Here is a 23,597-nt window from a genome sequence, read left to right on the forward strand (position 1 = left end):
TTCTAGTAAATTAACTACCCTGAGGAGGAGGTTGTGGGAACCTCCAAATGTACAGCCCATCAGTCGTAAGTATAGCTGGCCTGGGTGACTTGTGCTTGGTGTCTGAAATGGGAGCGGCCTGACGAGACTGACCCTTATCACACTGGGTCTGCCAACCCCAGAATATTAGTGTCAGATCTGAACTGAACTGTAAGACACCTCGCTGGTAGCAGTGAATTGGAGAACTGGTTGTTGGCACTGAGGGTCAGGAAAAAGACAAACACACCCGGTAAAGGCCCCAGAGGAGCCCTGTGCGTCACTGGCAGCTTCGACCCTCTGCTTACCCACTGCCACAGTCTCTGGGGGTCTCCCTTCAAGCTCTCCACAAGGGTCACGGCCTCCTCCCCGCTGCCGGGGCACTGTTTCCGCACCCACATCTGGATCTCCCCAGGCAGGATGGTCAGGAACTGCTCCAACATGAGGATCTCTAGGATCTGCTCCTTTGTGTGAACCTCTGGCCGCAGCCACTGGAAACAGAGCTTCCGCAGTTGTCTCAGCGTCTCGTGGGGCCCAGACATCACCTGGTAACGAAACTGCCTGAAAAGCTGGCGTGCGGCCTCGGGGTTAGAGAGCTCCCCTCGAGAGGCAGCATCTGGTCCTGAGAATGGGGCGTCCTCGGTCTTCGCCAGCCGCGGTGGCAGGACCAGGGCCTGCCCCAGCTCGACAGGCATCCTCTGGCTTGGCAAGTCCTTTTTTAGGTGAAGTGTTTCCGGGGCAGGGCTGTCGCTGGGGAGGACCAAGGCTTCACAGAGGCTCTCACAGGGCCCCTAGAGAGGGAACGAGAGCCAGGGCTGTGCAGAGGAGAGGGACACGTGATCGGTGAGACTGAACGCACACCCCCCACATGAGAAAGATTATAACCTTGACCAAGCAAATCGCTAATACTGTATCTAAACTGGCATCATCACCCTGAGCGTTTTACAATATTCCCTCTCAGTCTCCAAATGTGCAAGCCAAGCAGAAAAATGAAATGCACCACGTGAAGCGTTTTCGCTACTGGTTTCCTAGCAAACGCCTCTTCCGGACACTTCCTTATCTGCATCTGTACGTCTGCAGACCAAAAAGTAAAGCTGAACGAAGACATCAATGCCCTAGAAATATAGGCTAATGTTGAAATAATCTGATGCTTCTGTAATAAATAGGAGGTTGAAGAGAACAAATTGATTTTTCCCCAAAAGATGCAATGAAATTTCTAGGTGATCTCTTTTGAGTGCCACATGGAAAACTGGACTATTTGGGAACTTAGGAAAACCTGTCAGAACTGAAATTTTCAACTCCGGGCTTAAAGAAGACTTAGAACAAACAACAACTACCTCAAAAACATTCCTATGGCCTTGAACTAAGTGAGCACTATTTTATGGCAACTGGTATAAAAATTTAGAAGACAGTAACTAAGACAGTGAAAAGAGAAATATTAAACAACAAAGTTAGTATTCAGAAATGTTTAAAGAATCATGTACTATTTCGAGTTAACTTTCTTGCATAAGATCCTAATATTGGATCATTAGGTCAATCCTTTAATGTTATTAAAGAGCTACAGGTCTGGGACGCCTGGGTGGCTCAGTCGGTTAAGCAGCTGCCTTCAGCTCGGGTCATGATCCCAGGGTCCTGGGATCGAGTCCCACATCGGGCTCCCTGCTCAGCAGGGAGTCTGCTTCTCCCTCTGCCTCTGCCCCTCCCCCTGCTTGTACTCTCTCTCTCTAGCAAATAAATAAAATCTTTAAAAAAATTAAAAAAAAAAAAAAAAGCTACAGGTCATCATTTCTCCGTAACACTAACTGCAACAATAAAAACAAAACAAACAAGAAAACACACCCAATCACTTAATCTGTCTGGCTTAATCAGAGATCAGTATAACACTCCAGCTTTTAAAAGTTGCTTTTGTGGGGGTTGGTGGGGAGATGGGGTAACTGGGTGACAAGTATTAAGGAGAGCACGTGATGTAATGAGCACTGGGAGTCACATACAACTGATGAATCACTGCACTCTACCTCTGAAACTAATACACTATATGTTAATTAATTGAATTTAAATTAAAAAAAAAATACAAAGAAAAAATAAAAACTGCTTTTTCCGGGGTACCTTGGTGGCTCACTGGTTAACCATCCAACTCTTGGTTTTAGCTCAGGTCATGATCTCAGGGTCATAAGATCGAGCCCCACGTCAGGCTCTGTGCTCAGCATGGAATCTGTTTGGGATTCTCTCTCTCCCTCTCCCTCTGCCCTGCCCCAGCCCACTGGCTCCCATACTCTCTCTCTAAAATAAATAAATACATGGTGGGGCGCCTGGGTGGCTCAGTTATTAAGCGTCTGCCTTCGGCTCAGGTCATGATCCCAGGGTCCTGGGATCGAGCCCCGCATCGGGCTCCCTGCTCAGCAGGGAGTCTGCTTCTCCCTCTGACCCTCCTCCCTTTCATGCTCTCTGTATCTCATTCTCTCTGTCTCAAATAAATAAATAAAATCTTTAAAAAAATAAAAAAATAAAAAAATAAAATAAATAAATACATGGTAAATAAATAAATAAATAAAAGCTGCTTTTTCCTTGAGGTATAATAAGGAATGTCTTCATCCCTAGCACTTCAAACAATTTATCCATATCAGAAGATCACTTAAAAACTAAAAAGAAAAGAAGAAAATGTTTCAAGCAAAAAAAGAAAGAGTGAGGTAAGAGGGATTAACCCAATGTTACATGTTTCTCATGCAAACCTCGGGGCATTTATTTTTTGTTCAAAAAGAAACCCACGTGTTTCATTCATATATTCATACAGAAACCAGGGTGTTACAATGACGTATATTACGTGCTCAGTAAGTAACGTGTTTGGGGAATTCAGTTTCTGGCCATGGCAGAGTAACTGGCAGTACACACTGTCCCACCCACTGTAAACAACTACAGAACTGGAGAAAACTTATAAGACAACTGTTTTCAAGCACTAGACAACAGGCAGACAAGAATGAAATCCCCAAGGGAAGAAAAACTCTTGAGGTGAAACCCACGATCATCCTGGCTTTCTGCATGGGGACAATTTCCCCAACAACAGTGCAGGAAGCTGCAGCTCACACAAAGTTCAGTGGTCTCACCAAACTGAGGAGGTAGAGATCAGAACTTGGAGCTGCTCTTGTATCTGGATTCTCAAGAACAGTGCAGTGGGGAGAATGGAGCTGTGACCGGGGTGGGGGTGGGGGGGTTGGTCAGGCAGAAGTCTATGTGGGGTTTCCCTGTGAGCCAAGGGTTGGACTGCACATGAGCAGGGTGAAACTATGCAAGGTTTAACAGAGAGCAGTTGCAACCGGGTGAGGAGCAAAAGAAATACAAATGCCAGTCAGTGATGAGAAATACTGGAGTTTTTGACCACTGACAATGGAGAGACCTCATTAATACCCAAAGCATCTTGAGATACCGGAAAGGCCGCATGTTGGGAGTAAAGACCATATCCTAGAATAAGACCTACTCTAAACCTGCCCTAGGTTTAGAGCCTAAAGCCAAGCCTCAACGAGATCCGCAGAGGAAAACCAGTCTACTAGTCTAGTCTGATCAAGTTAGAAGGCTTCAGGATCCACTGTGGGCTTTCCAGAGATCTGTCCTAACAAGGTATAAAACCAAGCTAATTCAGGGCACCTGGGCAGCTCAGTCAGTTGGGCATCTGCCTTCAGCTCAGGTCATGATCCTGGGGTCTTGGGATCGGGGCCCACATCCAGCTCCCTGCTCAGTGGGGAGCCTGCTTCTCCCTCTCCCGCTCCCCCTGCTTGTGTGCTCTTGCTCTCTGTCAAATAAATAAAATCTTTAAAAAAAAAAAGTTGGGTGCCTGGGTGGCTCAATCATTAAGCATCTGCCTTCGGCTCAGGTCATGATCCCAGGGTCCTGGGATCGAGCCCCACATCGGGCTTCCCACTCTGCGGGAAACCTGCTTCTCCCTCTCCCACTCCCCCTGCTGTGTTCCCTCTCTTGCTGTGTCTCTCTCTGTCAAATAAATAAATAAAATCTTTAAAAAATAAAAAAATAAAGCTAATTCAAGTCAAAGGTGATCAGTGAGTAACTCAACTGCCTGCTAGAACAAAACTCAATACTCTTCAGAGGAAGATTAACAGAATCCTTAGCATCTACAATGTGCCATCCACAATATCTAAGATGTAACCCAAAATTATTTAATTTAAAAACATGAAAATATGACTTAAAGTCATGGAAAAAATATTCAAGAGAAACCAACCCAAAGATGGTCCAAGGACTGCAATAAAAATATAGTCATAATGAGAGAAGAGATAGGGACTTTCTACAGAGAAACAGAAATTATAAAAAGAACCAAATGCAAATTCTAGAAAAAAAGAACCATCAACCCGGATTTCCACATCCAGTAAAAACATCTTTCAAAAATCAGAATTAAAACAAAGACATCTGCTTTTAGAATGTGTTCAAAACTGAGGCGCCTGGGTGGCTCAGTCAGTTAAGCATCAGACTCTTGATCTCAGGTCAGGTCTTGATCTCAGGGTCGTGAGCTCAGGCCCTGTGCTGGGTTCCACGCTGGGTGTGGAGTCTACTTTAAAAAAAAGGGGGGGGGGCACCTGGGTGGCTCAGTCGTTAAGCGTCTGCCTTCGGCTCAGGTCATGATCCCAGGGTCCTGGGATCAAGCCCCGCGTCGGGTTCCCTGCTCAGCGGGAGGCCTGCTTCTCCCTCTCCCACTCCCCCTGCTTGTGTTCCCTCTCTCGCTGTGTCTCTACCTGTCAAATAAATAAAATCGAATTTTATTTATTTGTCTTAAAGATTTTATTTATTTATTTGAGCCAGAGAGAATGAGAGAGAGAGAGAGAGAGAGAGAGAGAGCGTAGGGTCAGAGGGAGAAGCAGGCTCCCTGCCGAGCAGGGAGCCCGATGCGGGACTCGATCCAGGGACTCCAGGATCATGACCTGAGCCGAAGGCAGTCGCTTAACCAACTGAGCCACCCAGGCGCCCCTAAATAAATAAAATCTTTAAAAAAAAAAAAAAAAGTGTTCAAACTGAAGCAGCCATCAACTAAACAGAGACTGCTATACACATTATATATGAAACCAGTAGTTACCACAAATCAAAAACCTGTAATAGATACACACACAAAAAAGAGACAGGAATCCAAGTATAACACTAAAGAAAGCTATCAAAGCACAAGGGAAGAGAGCAAGAGAAGACAGGAACAGAGGAGAACTACAAAATAACAAGAAAATAATTAACAAAATAGCAACAAATACATTAACTACCAACAATTCCTTTAAATGGTCTAAATGCTCCAATCAAAAGACATAGGGTAACTGAATGAATTAAAAAAAAAAGGTTCATCGATATGCTGCCTGTAAGAGATTCACTTCAGACCTAAAGACACATATAGACTGAAAGTGAAGGGATGAAAAAACATACCCTGCAAATAGAATTGAAGGAAAAAAAAGCCAGGTTAGGGCGCCTGGGTGGCTCAGTTGGTTAAGCTTCTCCCTCTCCCTCTGCCCCTCCTGCTGATCGTGCTCTCTCACTATCTCTCAAATAAACAAAATCTTTAAAAAAAAAAAACCGAGGGTAGCAATAATTATATCAGACAACAGACTTTAAAACAAAGACTGTAACAAGAGACAAAGAAAAGCACTATATAATGATAAAGGGATCAATACAATAAGAGGATGTAACAATTGTAAATATTTATGCACCCAACATAGGAGCACCTAAATACATAAAGCAAATATTAACAGATATAAAGGAAGAAACTGACAGTCATACCACAATAATAGGGGACTTTAACACTCTATTTACATCAATGGATAGATCATCCAGGAAAAAAATCAACAAAGAAACTGGCTTTGAACAACATACTAGGCCAGATGGAACTAAGAGATATATACAGAACATTCCATTCAAAAACAGCAGGATACATTCTTTTCAATTCATTCTCCAGGACATATCACATGTTAGGCCACAAAACAAGCCTCAATAAATTTAAGAAGACTGAAATCATATCCTGCATCTTCTCCAACCACAACAGTATGAAACTAGAAATCAATTACAATAAAATATCCGAAGAGAACACAAACACATGGAGGCTAAACAACATATTAAACAACCAATAGGTCAACCAAGAAATCAAAGAGGAAATCCAAAAATACATGGAGACAAATGAAAATGAAAACACAATGGACCAAAATCTTTGGGAAGTAGCAAAAGCAGTTCTTAAGAAGGAAGTTATAGCAATACAATCCTACTATAAGAAAAATCTCAAATAAACAACCTACCTTACACCTAAAGTAGTTAGAAAAAGAACAAACAAAACCCAAAACCAGTGGAAGAAAGGAAATAATAAAGATTAGAGCAGAAATAAGCAAAACAGAAACTAAAAACAAACAAACAAACAATAGTACACATCAATGAAATCAGGAGCTGGTCCTTTGAAAAAATCAACAAAATTGATAAACCTTGGGGTACCTGGGTGGCTCAGTCAGTTACATGTCCGATTCTTGGTTTTGGCTCAGGTCATGAACTCATGGGTCCTGAGATCAAGCCCTGTGTTGAGCTCCACACTCAGTGGGGAGTTTACTGGAGATTCTCTCCCTCTGTCCCTCCCCCCACTCACGCTTGTGCACATTCTCTCTGAAATAAATAAATCTTTTTTAAAAATTGATAAACCTTGGGGCGCCTCGGTGGCTCAGTCGGTTAAGTGGCTGCCTTCAGCTCAGGTCATGATCCCGGGGTCCTGGGATTGAGCCCTGCATCAGGCTCCCTGCTCAGCAGAGAGCCTGCTTCTCCCTCCCCCTCTGCCTGCTGCTCTGCCTACTTGTGCTCTCTCTATCTCTCTGTAAAATAAATAGAATCTTTAAAAAAAAAAAAAATTGATAAACCTTTAGCCAGATTCATAAACGAGAGAGAAAGGGAGAGAGGACTCAAATAAGTAAAATCAGAAATGAAAGAAGAAAAATAACTCAAGTCACAGAAACACAAAAGATTACAAAATATTATGAAAAAGTATATACCAACTAACTTGACAACCTAGAAAAAAATGGATAAGTTCCTATAAACCTACTCTCTTCCAAAACTGATTCAGAAATAGAAAATTGGAATGAACCAAGAACTAGTCATGAAATTGAATGAGTAATCAAAACACTCCCAACAAACAAAAGTCCATCACCAAATGGCTTCACAGGCAAATTCCAGCAAACATTTAAAAAAGAGTTGATAAATTCTCTTCTCAAACTATTCCAAAACATGAAAGAGGAAGGAAAACTTCCAAATTCATTCTAGAGGGCCAGCATTATCCTAATAGAAAATCAGACAGACACACTACAAAAAAAGAAAACTACAGGCCAATCTCTCTCCTGAACATAGATGCAAAAATCCTCAACAAAGTATTTGCAAACCAAATTCAACAATACATTAAAAAAATCATGCACCTCAATCAAGCGGTTCAATATTCTTAAAAGAATGTAACACATCACATTTAACAAGGGAAAAAAAACCCATATGATCATCTCAATAGATGTAGAAAAAGCATTTGACAAAATACATCCATTTATGATAAAAACTCTCAACAAAGCGGACTTAGAGGGAACATACCTTAAAAAAAAAAAAAAAAAAAAACAAAAAAAAAAAAACCTTTATTTAAAAAAATCCCCAAAAAAAGGGATTTAAAGGGAAAAAACCTTAAAAAAAAAAAAAAAAAAAGGCCACATATGAAAAGCCTGCATCTAACATCATACTCAGTGGAGAAAATCTGAAAGATTTTCCTCTAAGATCAGGAACAAGACAAGGATGTCCACTCACCCTTTTTTTTAATTTTAAAAAAGATGTTTATTTAAATTATAGTTAATTAACATACAGTGTAATATTGGTTTCAGGAGTAGAATTTAGTGATTCATCCCTTACATGTAACACCCAATGCCCATCACCCATTTAGCTCATCCCCCACCACCTCCCCTCCAGCAACCCTCAGTTTGTTCTCTATAGTTAACAGTCTCTTATGGTTTGCCTCCCTCCCCTTTTTTCCCCTTCTCTTATGTTCATCTGTTTTGTTTCTTAAATTCCACATACGAGTGAAATCATATGGTATTTGTCTTTGACTTATTTCACTTAGCATAATACACTCTAGCTCCGCCCACATCATTGCAAATGTCAAGATTTCATTCTTTTTTTAATTTAATTTTATTACGTTATGTTAGTCACCATACAATACATCATTAGTTTTTGATGTAGTGTTCCATGATTCATTGTTTGTGCATAACACCCAGTGCTCATTGCAGTACATGCCCTCCTTAATACTCACTCCTTTTATTCAACATTGTACTGGAAATCTTAGCTGTACCAATCAGACCAAGAAAAAGGAATAAAAAGCATTCAAACTGGTAAGGAAGAAGTAAAACTGTCACTATTTGCAGGTGACATGAGTATACATAGAAAACCTAAAGTCTCCATCAAAAAAACTATTAGAACTGATAAATGAATTCAGTAAAGTTGCAGGATACAAAATTAACACACAGAAAACTGTTGTGTTTCTATACACTAATCATGAAATAGCAGAAAGAGAAATTAAGAAAACAATCCCATTTACAACTGCATGTAAAAGAAGAAAACACCTAGGAATAAATTTCACCAAGGAGGTGAAGGACCTTACTCTGAAAAGTGTAAGACATTGTTCAAAGAAACTGAAGACAACACAAAGAAATGGAAAGATATACCACGCTCATGGACTGAAAGAATTAATATGTTTAAAAAGCCCATACTACCCAAAACAATCTACAGATTCAATGCAATCCCTATCAAAATACCAACAGTATTTTCCTAAAATAATCCTAAAATCTGCATGGAACCACAAAAGACAACAAATAGCCAAAGCAATCTTCAGAAAGAACAAAGCTAGAGGTATCTCCGTTGCAGGATTTCAAGATACTCTACAAAGCTATAGCAATTAGGACAGTATGGTACTGGCATAAAAACAGACACACGGATCAATGGAACATGATAGAGAGCCTAGAAATAAACCCACATCCATATGGTCAATTAATTTACAACAAAAGAGGCAAGAATATACAATGAGGAAAAGACAATCTTTTCAATAAGTGGTGCTGGGAAAACTAGACAGCTACGTGCAAAAGAATGAAACTGGACCACTTTCTTACACCATACACAAAATTTACCTTAAAATAGATTAAAGACCTAAATGTGAGACCGGAAGCCATAAATCTCCTAAAGGAAAACACAGGCAGTAATCTCTTCGACATCGCCCTTAGAAGCATATTTATAGATAGGTCTTCTCAGGCAAGGGAAACAAAAGCAAAAATAAGCCACTGGGACTACACCAAAATAAAAAGCTTTTGCACAGCAAAGGAAACCAACAACAAAACAAAAAGGCAACTTAGTGAACGGAAAAAGAAATGCACAAACGATATAACTAATAAGGGGTTAATATCTAAACTATACAAAGAACTTCTACAACTCAACACCAAAAAAACAAACAATCCAATTAAAAAATGGTCAGAAAACCTGAACAGAAAATTTTCCAAAGACCTACAGATGCCCAAGAGACACAGGAAGAGATGCTCAACATCACTAATCATCAGGAAAATGCAAAAGAAAACCACAATGATACCTCAGAATGGTTAATATAAAAAATACAAGAAGTAACAAGTGTTGGCAAGGATGGAGAGAAAAGGGAACTCTCGTGCACTGCTGGTGGGAAGGTAAATTGGTGCAACCATTGTGGAAAACAGAAAAAATTGATTAGTAGAAATACCGGGGCACCTGGGTGATTCAATCGGTTGAGTCGGCCTCTGGCTCAGGTCATAATCCCGGGGTCCTGGGATCGAGCCTCATGTCAGGCTCCCTGCCCAGCGGGGAGTCTGCTTCTCCCTCTACCCCTACCCCTGGCTTGTGTTCTCTTGTGCTCTCTCACTCGCTCGCTCACTCTCTCTCAAATGAATAAAATCTTTTTTAAAAAATTAAAATTTAAAAAAATGTTTTAAAAGTAGTAGAAATACCATATGATCCAGTAATTCCACTACTGATATTTATACAAAAAAACAAAAACACTAATTTGAAAAGATAAATGCACCCCTATGTTTACTGCAGCATTTGCAATAGCCAAGATATGGAAGCAAACCAAGTGTCCACTGATAGATGAATGGATAAAGATACAGTGTATATATACAATGGAGTATTACTTAGGCATAAAAAAGAATGAAATCTTACCATTTGTGACAACATGGATGGGCCTAGAGGACACTATGCTAAGTGAAATAAGTCTGACAGAGAGAGAAAAATGCCTTATGATTTCACTTATTTGTAGAATATGAAAAGAAAACAAACAAATGAATAAACAAACCAGACTCTTAAATACAAAGAACTGATGTTTGCCAAAGGGGAGGGAGGTGGGGGTTATGAGCAAAATAAATAAAGGGGATTAAGAGATAAAAAACTTCCAGTTATAACAAGTTATACATTATAATCAAACAAATCACAGAGATCAAAAGCATAGAGAATATAGTCAATAATATTATAATAACGTTGCATGGTGACTACAGTTATTGTGATAAGCACCGAGTAATGTATAAAACTGTCAAATCAGTATGTTGTAAACCTGAAACTAATATAACACTGTATGTTAATTACATTTTAATAAAAAAGTAAAGACATTTTTCAGATAAATAAGCTAGGAGAATTTTTCACCAGTGATTTTTTTTTTTAAAGATTTTATTTATTCATTTGAAAAACGGAGAGAGATAGTGAGAGAGAGCACGAGGGAGCGGGGGACGTGGGGAGAGAAGAAGCAGGCCCCCCACTGAGCAGGGAGCCTGACACGGGGCTCGATCCCAGAACCGTGGGACAACCCGAGCCAAAGGCAGACGCTTAACTGACTGAGCCACCCAAGAGCCCCTCCACAGTGATTTGTACTATAAGAAATGCTAAAGGACACCTTTCCAGTTGAAGGGAAACTCAGATCTACAGAAAGAAATGAAGATCTCCAAAAATGGTAAATGTATGGTGAATAAATATAGAAATACTATGCTTTTACTTCTCCTAACTTCCTTAAAAGGCAACTATTAAAAGCAAAAATAACCACAGTGTGTAAATAGATAATAAGTAAAAGTAAAAGATATAAAAACAGCACAAAGGAGTGAGTAAATGGAATTAACCGGTTGTTAGGTCATTACATTTATGAATTGCTAAATGAGGAATAGGAAGTGGGAAGTGAGTGGTGCTACATGTCACGTGACAAACTGGAAGTGTAAAGGTGTTAAATGAGAGGCAGGAATGAGAAATGTAAATTGTTTAGTACAAAGTGGTACAAATATTAAAATAGACTCTAATAAGTTAAAGTAAACTCTGATGATTTAAAGATACATACTGGTAGCTGTAAAAATCTTATACAAAGAAGTACAGCTAAAACACCAATAAAGGATCCTAAAAAACACTCAGTATCCCAGAATGCAGTAAGAGAATAAAAACCAGAAAGATCAAATGGAAAAAAAGACAATATGGTACACTAACACCCAACCATATAAGTAATCACATTAAATGTAAATGGGCTAAACATTTGAATTATAAGATTGCCAGATTTAGAAAAGTAAGACCCAATCACAGGGTGTCTACAAGAGATATTTAATACGTAAAGACACAAAAGTTTGGAAACAAAACAATGGGGAAAGGACATCCTATGCAGAGAGCAAGCATACAAAAGCTGGTATGGCCGTATTTGTATCTGACCGAGAGACTTCAAGAAAAAAAAAGAGGAACACTTCATTATGATAAATGGGTCCAATCATTTAGAACACAAAACCCTAAACGTATATGCACCTACTATCAGGTCTAAAGGGACAAATCCTCATAGTTGATAGAACAAGACCAAAAAAAAAAAATCGGTAAGGCTACAGAAAATCTGAACACTATAAACCAACTCATTCTAATGGACATTCAGACTCAACAACTGCAAAATACACATTCATTTCAAGTTCATATGAAACATTCACCAAAGCAGACCATATGCATAAATAAGTTTCAAAAGACTGGAATCTCAAAATATATATGCTCTGACCACAGTGCAATGAAATTAGAAACCAGTAACAAAAGGTATCTAGAAAATGCCAATATATGGAAATTATTAAATAACTAATATAACCTACAGCCAAAGAAAAAATCACAATGGACATTAAAATGTTTTCTTTTCCTTTTTTTCCTAAGATTTTATTTATTTATTTGACAGAGAGAGAGAGAGCACAAAAAGGGGAGCAGCAGGGGAAGGGGGAGAAGCAGGCTGCCCCCCCTCACTCCCCATCCCCAGCAAGAAGCCGGACTTGGACAATAGCCAAACTGTGGAAAGAGCCAAGATGTCCATCGACAGATGAATGGATAAAGAAGATGTGGTGTATATATACAATGGAATATTATGCAGCCATCAAAAGGAATGAGATCTTGCCATTTGCAACGACGTGGATGGAACTGGAGGGTATTATGCTGAGCAAATAAGTCAATCAGAGAAAGACATGCATCATATGACCTCACTGATATGAGGAATTCTTAATCTCAGGAAACAAACTGAGGGTTGCTGGAGTGGGGGGTGGGGTGGGAGGGATGGGGTGACTGGGTGATAGACACTGGGGAGGGTATGTGCTCTGGTAAGCGCTGTGAATTGTGCAAGACTGTTGAATCTCAGATCTGTACCTCTGAAACAAATAATGCAATATATGTTAAGGAAAAAAAAAAGAAGAAGAAGCTGGCAGGAGGGGTAGAATGAGGGGGGAAATCGGAGGGGTAGACGAACCATGAGAGACGATGGACTCTGAAAAACAAACTGAGGGTTCTAGAGGGGAGGGGGGTGGGAGGATGGGTTAGCCTGGTGGTGGGTATTGAGGGGGGCACATTCTGCATGGAGCACTGGGTGTTATGCACAAACAATGAATCATGGAACACTTTATCTAAAACTAATGATGTAATGTATGGGGATTAACATAAGAATAAAAAAAAAATGGTTTCCAAAAAAAAAAAAAGAAGCCGGACTTGGAGCTCCATCCCAGGACCCCGGGGATCACGACCTGAGCAGAAGGCAGACACTTAACTGACTGAGCCACCCAGGTGCCCCGGAAATTAAAATGTTTTCATATTGAATGATACTGAAAACACAGTATCAAAATTTAGAGGTAACCACTAAAGTTCTAGAGAAAAAATGCACAGTTTTGAATAAATATGTTAAAATATTGAATAAGGGGCACCTGGGTGGCTCAGTCAGTCAAGTGTCCTACTCTTGATCTCAGGGTTTTGAGTTCAAGCCCCGCATCACTGAGCATGGAGTCTACTTAAACAAATGGGGTGCCTGGGTGGTGAACTTGGCTGGGCAGTTGACTCTTGGTTTCGGCTCAGGTCATGATCTTGGGGTCCTGGGATCGGGCCCTGTTTCTGGCTCCAAGCACTCAGCGCGGGGTCCCTTTGGGGTTCTCTCTCCCTCTGCCCCTCCCACTCATGCTCTAAGATAAATAAATAAAAATCTTATAAATAAATATTAAATAAATGTTGAATAAATATAAAAGCATCCTTTATTACCTAAATCTATTTGGCTCCTGAGTTTCAAATAACAAGTAGAAAGATTTCCGATAGCAAGAGACTAATGGGTAGACTTATTCAAATTTATTTGCTTCCTGAATGAACATAGCTGTTTAGATACCATTCAGGGAAAATGACATTTAGGGAAAACTAATAAAATATTTAAATCCGATTTTAGTAATTATCTCCTAACAAAATGCTAGGAAAAATGCCTCAATTATTCCAAATTAAATTACTTTATAGAGGGTGTAGTTTATATTCCAGTGACTTCATGAGTATCTGCTCCTGTTACGAAAAACATTTCAAGTAATCCCAAACGTGTAGTTGTTACTAAAACTGTAACAAATTAGAGTGAACGTCAAATGTACAACTCAGGTAAGCACACTTAACTATACCTATGCATACAAGTAGCCCTTTGTTGTGTACCTACTATTGACAAACACTCTCCTTAAGCAAACTTTAGTCAAGCTCCGCAGCCCTCTTTTCGACTAGCCCTGGCCTTTCAGGTCTGTCCTTGACCCTTTTAGTCCCGTTTTAGCAAGAATCCTGCTGAGTCCAGTTTAGGGAAAGTCCCTCATCTTTGATAGTTGGTCAAATTCTACATCAACCATCGTATCTGACCAGCCCTGATATCTGATCAAATTCCTTATCACCCAGGCCTGTCTTCAGCAAAACTCCAGTCAAGTCGATTCAGCCAGAGCTCCCTTTACCCCGGACCTAAGTTACCTCTTAGTCATTTTCCATCCACGGACCCCTCCCACCCCCCACCGGGCTCCTTGGCTACAATTTCCACTCCTCCCTGTTGCAGAGTGTAGCCCAATTGCTCTCTGCTCCTGCAAAACCGCGTTGCAGTAGCCCCCCTGAATAAACTCTGCCTTACCGTCTTTAAAGAGCATATGAGTAATTTTTTCTCCAACACTACGCAGCAGCTCCATATTAGGCCCTGTTCATGCCATTTCTAATCCTCACAATCCCCCTGCAAGGCAAGTATCAGAGTCGACTGATTAGAAACCTGGCAGGCTCAAAAGGGGCGGTCGAATTGGAACCCACGAAGCTCCAAGCAAGGCCTGTGTTTTGGGGAGGAGAGCTGCCAACTTTGGGGGGTTTGGGGGGGAGGGCTTGGGGGCTGTCACAAACGCCGTGAGGTTGGGGGACGACCGGCATTTTGCGTCCCGGAGGCCGGGGCACCCACCCAGGTATCCTCCACTCTCGCTCCCCAACGCCCACAGCACCCCAGGAAGAGAGAGGCTCTCTCCCAGCCTCTGGGGGAAGGCAGAGGAAGCGGCCCGGTTTAGGTGCCGGTCCAGGGGCGTGGCCGGGGAGTCCAGGGTCCACAGGCTCAGGGGCGCAGAGCCAGCTCCGGGCAGCGGCGTCTCCACTACCCCAGAGCCCCCTCGGCCCCGCCGCCCCTCCCCCACAGCCGCCGCGTCCCCGCGCCCTCCGAGACCGTCGGGCGCGCGTCCGCCGGCCCCGCCGCCGCTCCCGGGGGCCCCGCCGAGCCCCCGCGCGGAGACTGGCGGCGTCACGTCCGACCCCGGGCGGCCGCAACCGGGCCCGCCCAGCCCGCGCGCGCTCACCTCGGCCCGCGACGCCGACTCCGGGCGCACTTCCTGGAGGCTAGGCGACTGCGCGCGCCGCGGGCGCCGCGCGGGCGTCGGCGCGGCGGGCTGGGGGCGGGGCCGAAGCCGAGGCGCGGGCTCCGATTGGCCGCCCGCGTCGCCCCGCCCCTCCCGCGTCCTCCAGGCACCGAGGCCGCTCCCGGTCGCCCGCAGCGGAAGCTTGGGTCATTCATTCCAGATTGGTGCATTTGCTCCTTCGCCTGTCACCAAGCGGTCTGTTAGTGAGCCCCTCCTCTGCGCCAGGCACTGGGCCAAGCGCTGCGACTGTCCACCAAGATAATCCCCTTGTCTGTCGCAGACCCTGTGTCAGCCCCACACCTTGGCGACTCTGCCAGTACCCCAGGTGCTCAGGCGGGGCGTCTGCTCGCTGCCCTTCCCCCTTTTTGGCCTCCCTGCAGCATTTGATTTACCCCGACCTCTCTCTGTCCTGCTGCTCCAGCTCACACCAACTCTGCATTTCCTTAGCGCTCTCCTTCCACTTCCTTGTGTTGGAATTCAGGGAGGTGCTAGCTAACCTGCCCCACCTTCGCCTCCCTTCTGTCTTTCTGCCTGTCTTCCTCCTGCCTCCCCCAGACTGCTTCAACATATTTGTCATCCTCGCTCCCCTCCGCCTTCCCTTTCCCGCAGGCCAGAAGTCGAGAAGCGCTATGATTTTGCCTCGTCTCCCCACCTCCCCCCTCTCCCATTCTCCACCTCTTTTCCACATCCATGCTGCACTCGGCGGCAACAGTCCTTTTGTGATACTAAGCAGCCTTGGTACAAGTATTGGGTCCAAATTTGCGAGACCGGACTCCTGTGTGTATCCTATGTGTGTTCAGTCTTGGGCAATTGGCGAACTGGGGAGCATTCAGAAACAGAGTTGCAGTGTGGTGAGCTGCCCTGGCCCACGTTTAGAGAAATTGGAGACACCTCGTCTGAAGAAATAAGGCTTTGGAAGAGGGAGGAGGTGTGAATCATGCTATCTTTACAAATCTGAGAAACCAACCAGTGGAAAAGGGGATTTAACATGTTCTTCTAGGTCCCAGGGCCTGAACAAGACCCAGCGTGTGAAAACTATCTCAGCTTAACCCAAGTGGAGATTTCTAACATGGACTTGTCTAACAATGCTACTTTATGAGTTCCTGAAGCAGCAGGGTAGCAATTTATCAGGAACATTTTAAAGGGATGCCTGCAGTGACTGTTTCTTCTGACACAAAGGGCTTTGCTTCTAAGAAAGTCAAGAGACTTTGGAAAGGAAGATGATGAGTTTTTATCTTCCAACGTTTTAGCTTTTAGTTGATCAATACCCAAGGAAGATAACAATAATTCAAAACCTTTAGTTGGGTCACAGATAGCGTGTGACTCTGATGGAAGCTATAAATCTTTTCTCAAGGAAAATGCACATACACATCTACAACATTTTTAGGGGGTTCACAGAGCTCTGAAGCCCATTCTCGGAACCTGTGAAGCTCAGGGTGAGAACTCTAACCTTGATAGATGGCTTCTGACATGGAATTGACCCTCAGTAGTTTAATAATTTCTTTATAAACAGACAACTTGAGGGGTCCCTGGGTGGCTCAGTCAGTTAAGCATCTGCCTTCGGCTCAGTTCATGATCCTGGGGTCCTGGGATCGAGCCCTGCATCAGGCTCCCCGCTGAGTGGGGAGCCTGCTTCTCCCTTTCTCTCTGACCATCCCCCCTGCTCATGCTGTCTCTTTCTCTCTCTCTCAAATGAATAAATAAAAAATCTTAAAAAATAAAAATAAAAATAGGGGTGCCTGGGTGGCTCAGTCTTTTGGGCGTCTGCCTTCAGCTCAGGTCATGATCTCGGGGTCCTGGGATGGAGCCCTGTGTCCGGCTCTCTGTTCAGCGGGGAGCCTGCTTCTCCCTGTCCCTCTTCCTCTGTGCTCGCTCTCTCTCTCAAATAAATAAAACCTTAAGAAAATAAAAAATAAAAATAAACTGGCAACTTGAGGTGAAGCATGAAATTTCCCTTCTTTCTAAACAGACCGAACAACTAAAAAATATATTTTGAAAGTCGAGAGATATCTATCTCAGTCTGGGAAGTAAGGGAAATATATCATCTCTTTCGATTCATTTATTCACTCACTCATTCAGTAAATATTTATCAGATGCCTCCCGTGCCCAATACTGTTCCAACAGCTGGTGATACAACAGTGAACTGAACAGATAAGGTTCCTGCCCTCAGAGGATTTATGTTTTGTGAAAGAGTTGGCCAATAAATAGATACACAAGTAATAGTAAGTATGTTGGATAATGATAAGTGTTGTGGAGAAAATTAAATCAAGATGTGAGGGGATGGACAGTGTTAAGAGTGTAGTTTAATAGGATGATCAGGGAAGAGCTAACTGATAAAATGACTCACAACCCAGACCTTAAGTGAAGGAGCAAATCTTATGGATATCTGGAGAAGCTTTCCAGACACAGGAAATAACAAATGCCCAAGTCCTGAGACAACGAGTGAAAATAAGAGAAGAGGTATGAGGAGTGAGTCCTGGGACACATCAACATGTTAGGGTCAAGGACATAAGGAGGATCCATCAACGGATAAAGAGATCAAGGGGCACTGAGGTAGGAGGAAAACAAAGACTGATGTTCTGGAGCCCAACTACAAAATGTTTAAAAAAAGAGAAGGAGGCAGTAATCAACTGGATCAAAAGCTAGTGATCAAAGGTGTGATGAGGACTGAGAATTGACCATTGGTTTCAGCAACAGGGGAATCACTGGTGACCTTAGCAAGAGTAGCAGAGAATGGAGAAAGCCTGAATGGAACACTTCAATAGAGAAAAATTGGAGCAACAAATAGAGACAAGTCATTCAACAAGTTTTGCTATAAAGGGAAAGAGCAAAACGAGACAAATTAGGAGGTATTACAGCATGATTATATGCTGAGTGGAATGATCCAGCAGGGAGGACAAACTTGCAAGGCATGGGAGGGAAGAGACAACTGCGGAACAGTATCTTTGAGCAGAGGAGAGGTTGATCCTCGAGTAACAAAACTCCAGGGTACTCCGATCTAGGCTACGTGGGGCACCCACAGAAAACATTCTTCATGGAAGAGAAGCTTAAAGTCAAAAATTATAAGCTGCATCAGAAACAATCCATCAAAGGGGGCAGTTGCCAGTTATTTTTTTAAATGAGAGAAATTGTGCCCCGCAAATAAGAGATTATAGAACAATTTGAAATTTTTTTAAAGATTTTTTTATTATTTGTTAAAGATTTTATTTATTTATTTGAATGAGAGAGAGCACAAGACGGGGGAGCAGCAGAGGGAGAGGGAGAAGCAGGCTCCCCACTGAGCAGGGAGCCCGATGAGGGGTCAATCCCAGGACCCTGAGATCACGACCTGAGCTGAAGGCAGGCGCTTAACCGACTGAGCCACCCAGGCAGCCCAAGATTTTTTTATTATTTTTAAGTAATCTCCACATCCAACGTGGGGCTTGAACTTACAACCCCGAGATCAAGAGTCTCATGCTGCACCAACTGAGCCAGCCAGGTGCCCCAATCTGAAAGAGATTTTTAAGAAAGTATTCTGGATTGTTCAAAGAGAAAAAGAAGTAGAAACCATAAAAAAAAAAAAAATGAAGAGCATTATGGAAAGAAAAGAGAGAAGGAAGGGTACAACAAAATGAAACCACAGAGCCAATTATGTTTTTTACAAACTAAAAAATATTCACTTTGAAATTAAAAAGTCCAGTCCTCATGACAGCAGACACAGCAAATATCCTTGCTCCTGAAACCACTGCAGAAATGTAAAGATGGGATGCCTGGGTGGTTCGGGGGGTTAAGCATCTGCCTTCGGCTCAGGTCATGATCCCAGGGTCCTGGGATCGAGTCCCAAGTCGGGGTCCTTGCTCAGCAGAGAACCTGCTTCTCCCCCTGCTTGCCGCTCCCCCTGCTTGTGCTGACTCTCACTTTCTCTCTCTCTGACAAACAAATTTTTTAAAAAATATTTTAAAAAAAACACCTAAAGATGGATGGAAATTAAGATGAACACACTAGGGCTTCAGCAAAGCTTAACTTCAAACTGAACACGTTTCTCTCTTCCTCACTCTTGAAGCACCCCCCCCCCCCCCCCCCCCCCACACACTTGTTTTTCTGTAGACTCCTTTGTTCCAGGAACTCGGTATCGATATTGATATCTCGCTGACCTCAATGTATACTTAGTAACGAGATTCTGATGGCAGGTAGCAAGCGCTGGTCATGAGACCACCTTGAAGACATGACACACGGCTAGCAGCACGTTCCAGATTCCCATGGAAACCGCCCAGATCCTGTATTTTCCTATAAAACCCCTCAGCCTTTTACCCCTCAGCATTAGCCTGCTGCAGCCCTCCTGTGCCTGGCAAAGTAATAAATTTTCTTCCTTCTTTCCATCCAAACTGTCTTCATGTTACATATTTCGGCTCTCGAGAACAGAGGCTGGTTTTCAACAACACTCCCACTGTAGAAATAAGGAAACTGAGATCTGGAAGGGTCCGTGCCTAACTCAAAGGCACAAAGACATTCAGTTTCTGACCCTAAATTTAAACTTTTTTCTGACTCCAAATTTCATGGTCTTGCCCCTCTCTGCTGCACGATGCCCCAGGATAGAGTGGGGCAGCCAAGACACATTGCTCAGAGAGATCGTGTAAGCTTTGGAAGTATTATGGGAGATCTCTTAGGAGAAAAATTTATGATGAATTTAAGAATGAAGTTAAATTGCGTGAGATTACAGTGGGTCAGATCAGTTATCTCATTAACAAATCACTGAAACCTAGGAACAAAGATTTGAGAAGGGATGTTGACTTCATCGGGGTTGGGGAGATTCAGATTGACTCGAGTTTAAGGAAGCGGAGGGTACCAGCAGAGGCTGTGTGGAAACACTGACCATATGGACTGAGCAAGGAGGGCAGGCTGGAACAGAAACCAGTCTCAATACTCTTCTTGTGACATCAAGATGTGCTTTGTAACCTGCTGACTTCATTAGAGCAAACCGTGATTTTAATTCATGGCAAATGGAAGCCGCATTGTCTTCTATGGGCTATTTAGAGAGTATTTAACAAAATGCTGTTGTAGGTTTTTTTTTTTTTCTGGTGAGAAGTCCTAACATATCACTTGTGTTATGGAGGAGGGGGGTGTCCTGAAGGAGGTCTTTAAGATGCTCAAGAAGGTTCAGGTGGGGCTGGGAGAGGATTTCTTACAGGTGGCACAACAGACCACAGACCTGACTAGAGAAATTGGAGTCCTTCTTAAAAAAAAATCTGTGGATAAATCCTGATGCTTCTCTAACCAAACCAAATTCCTGAGGACATAAAATGTCTTTAGACAAGGGGTGCTCAGTTTGAGGCTTCAGGATTTCAATGACCAAGCCCCCCCGCCCCGCCCCCCCACCTTTAGTGCGGGTGTTTGTACATATAGGAATTTTTCTGGAGACTTCCTCAAATGGATCTATGATTTTTTTTTTTTAAGTATAAAAAGTCGTTGCATGCTTAGGCAGATGCCTTGAAAGATCTAAACCCATGGAGCCAGAGAGATGAGAAAGAAACTCAGCTCCACGATTATTGAATAAAATGGACTGAACTGTCCCCTCATTTGTCATATTCTGAGCAGACTCGGGTCACAGTCTGGAAGGTACCCTGAGGGAAGAAAAGGTCCATGCCATGGGGCACCACCGAGGTGCTGTAGAAATGTACATTTATATCCACTATCATTGATGATGAATGTCACCTTAACTATATATGTATGTATATTTATATGTAATATATATATTTATATATACAAAAATATGTCTACTTACATGTGCTGTATGGAAGTATATATATGCATATGTATATATGTACAATTACACTGGTAAATATAAGTATATATATATTCTATGTGAATATGTATGTATATGTGACAGTGTATATATATAGATTATTAAATATATACAAATTATAAGTATATAGAGATTATGTACTATAGATTATATATAGTGAGAGAAAGAGCTTATATACATACAGATTATATATATAATATATCCAGAAAAAAATATATCCAGAATATGAAGATAATTTGTCAGCAATGTTTAAGGTCATACAATATCCTATCAAGTACTAAGTCTAATGAAAAATGTTTGGGGGCACCAGGGTGGCTCAGTCAGTTGAACATCTGCCTTTGGCTCAGGTCATGGTCCCAGGGTCCTGGGATCGAGCCCCATTTCGGGCTCCCTGCTCGGTGGGGAGCCTGGTTCTCCCTCTCCTCCACTTGTGTTCTCTCTCTTGGTCTCTCTCTCAAATAAATAAATAAAATCTCAAAAAAAAAAAGAAAAGAAAAATGTTTGGTATCCTCTTATCAGGTCCTAATGAATGAAAATCAATACACAAAAATGTCCCATATAAAAAGTTTTAGTGCTATTCATTTTAAGCCTGCAGGTTAACATTATTAAGATGCAGAGGGAGCACCTGGGTGGCTCAGTCGGTTAAGCGTCTGCCTTTGGCTCAGGTCATGGTCCCAGGATCCTGGGATCAAGCCCCACATCGGCTCCCTGCTCATCAGGGAGCCTGCTTCTCCCTCTCCCTCGGCCACTCCCTCTGCTTGTGCTCTCCCACTCTCTTTCTCAAATAAATGAATAAAATCTTTTAAAAAATTGAAGGTATTGGGGCACCTGGGTGACTCAGTTGGTTAAGCATACATGAGCTTTGCTTAAGCTATCATGAGCGATAGCTTAAGGTTGGGAAATTAAGCCCTGCAGCAGGCTCCATGATCAGCTCAGAGTCTGCCTGAGATTATCTCTCTCCCTCTCCCTCTACCCTTTTCCCACTCACCCTCGCTCTAAATAAATAAATAAATAAAATCTTTTTTAAAAATGCAATGTATCTTCCAATTAGTTTGCAAGAGGTGCTGACTTACATCAGGGACTGTGGAAATTATTAGCCCCATTTCATCAAAAACTTTTGCTTAATTAGCAGATGGTACTGAAAAATGAATATGTACTGCCAACAATATACTTTTTCCATTTGGAGATTTTGTGTGGTTTTTCACTCATGGCAACCATTAAAAACTAATGTCAAAAATAAACTTAGAACTAGACCTGAAAAATCTCTGTATAACAGAGTGTAAACCAAGATTTGATCAGAGAATGTGGCCTATTTATTTCATTGTTCATTTTATTTTTATGAGAATATTACTCAATGAGAAAAATAAATATTTTTCAAATATTTTTTATTCTCACCTCAGCCTTCCTTGACTTTTATTTTGTATATGTTTTATGATATAGAATATAAAGGCAAAATAATACATGTATATTATTTATGAATAATACACTTACAAATAGTTGCTACCCAACCCCCAATTTTTTTTACTGGTAAAGAGTGCTTGATTAGAAAAGACTAAAGCCCACAAGCCCGTGAGCTCACTGTTTTAAATCAGGTTTCTCAAATCCGGCTGCATATCAGACTCACACAGAAAGCATGTTAAACCCGGATTTCTTGCCTTCATCCCTAATCTAATTCTCTGAGAAGTGGGACCTGGATATATGATTTTTTTTTTCCCCTCAAGTAGGCTCCATGCCCAGCATGGAGCCCAACGTGGGACTTGAACTCATGACCCTGAGATCAAGATCTGAGCTGAGATCAAGAGTTGGCTGCTTAACCAACTGAGCCACCCAGGCACCTCTGGATATATGACTTTTATTTTTTTAGATTTTATATACTTGAGAGACAGAGAGCAAGTGAGAGAGAGAGAGAGAGAGAAAGAGCACAGAAAGGGGCAGAGGAAGAAGGAGAAGCAGACTCCCCGCTGAGCAGGGAGCTGGATGCGGGGCCCAATCCCAAGACCCCAGGATCATGACCTGAGCTGAAGGCAGATGCCCAACTGACTGAGCCGCCCAGGTGCCCCGAATTAGCTTGGTTTTATACCTTGTTAGGATAGATCTCTGGAAAGCCCACAGTGGATCCTGAACCCAGGACCCTGAGATCATGACCCGAGCCGAACACAGACACTTAACAGACTGAGCCACCCAGGCGCCCCTGAATATATGATTTATTTTATTTTATTTTTTTATTCTTATGTTAATCCCCATACATTACATCATTAGTTTTAGATGCAGTGTTCCATGATTCATTGTGCATAACACCCAGTGCTCCATGCAGAATGTGCCCTCCTCAATACCCACCACCAGGCTAACCCATCCTCCCACCCCCCTCCCCTCTAGAACCCTCAGTTTGTTTTTCAGAGTCCATCGTCTCTCATGGTTCGTCTACCCCTCCGATTTCCCCCGCTTCATTCTTCCCCTCCCGCTACCTTCTTCTTCTTCTTCTTCTTTTTTTTTTTTTTCTTAACATATATTGCGTTATTTGTTTCAGAGGTACAGATCTGAGATTCAACAGTCTTGCAAAATTCACAGCGCTTACCAGAGCACATACCCTCCCCAGTGTCTATCACCCA

At 42.4% G+C, this 23,597-nt stretch overlaps 1 protein-coding gene across 3 annotated transcripts in view; it reads right to left on the reverse strand.

Annotated features, from left to right (window-relative positions):
- The window catches only part of ZNF18 (zinc finger protein 18), a 29,163-nt gene extending 13,983 nt beyond the window's left edge, over positions 1-15,180 (reverse strand). Inside the window, exons 1-2 of one of the 3 annotated variants that reach the window (XM_044921598.1) lie at positions 15,147-15,180; positions 324-830 (exon numbers count right to left, since the gene is read on the reverse strand). In XM_044921598.1, the coding sequence (XP_044777533.1) occupies positions 324-710 (387 nt within the window). In that variant the 5' untranslated portion in view covers positions 711-830; positions 15,147-15,180. Of the gene's footprint in view, positions 1-323; positions 831-14,449; positions 14,538-15,146 lie in introns of those variants that run through there. The other 2 variants (XM_044921599.1, XM_021694690.1) reach the window with 2 other exon arrangements.
- Between the last annotated feature and the right edge of the window lie 8,417 nt (positions 15,181-23,597).

Source organism: Neomonachus schauinslandi, chromosome 15, assembly GCF_002201575.2.
Source record: "Neomonachus schauinslandi chromosome 15, ASM220157v2, whole genome shotgun sequence".
NCBI lineage: Eukaryota > Metazoa > Chordata > Mammalia > Carnivora > Phocidae > Neomonachus > Neomonachus schauinslandi.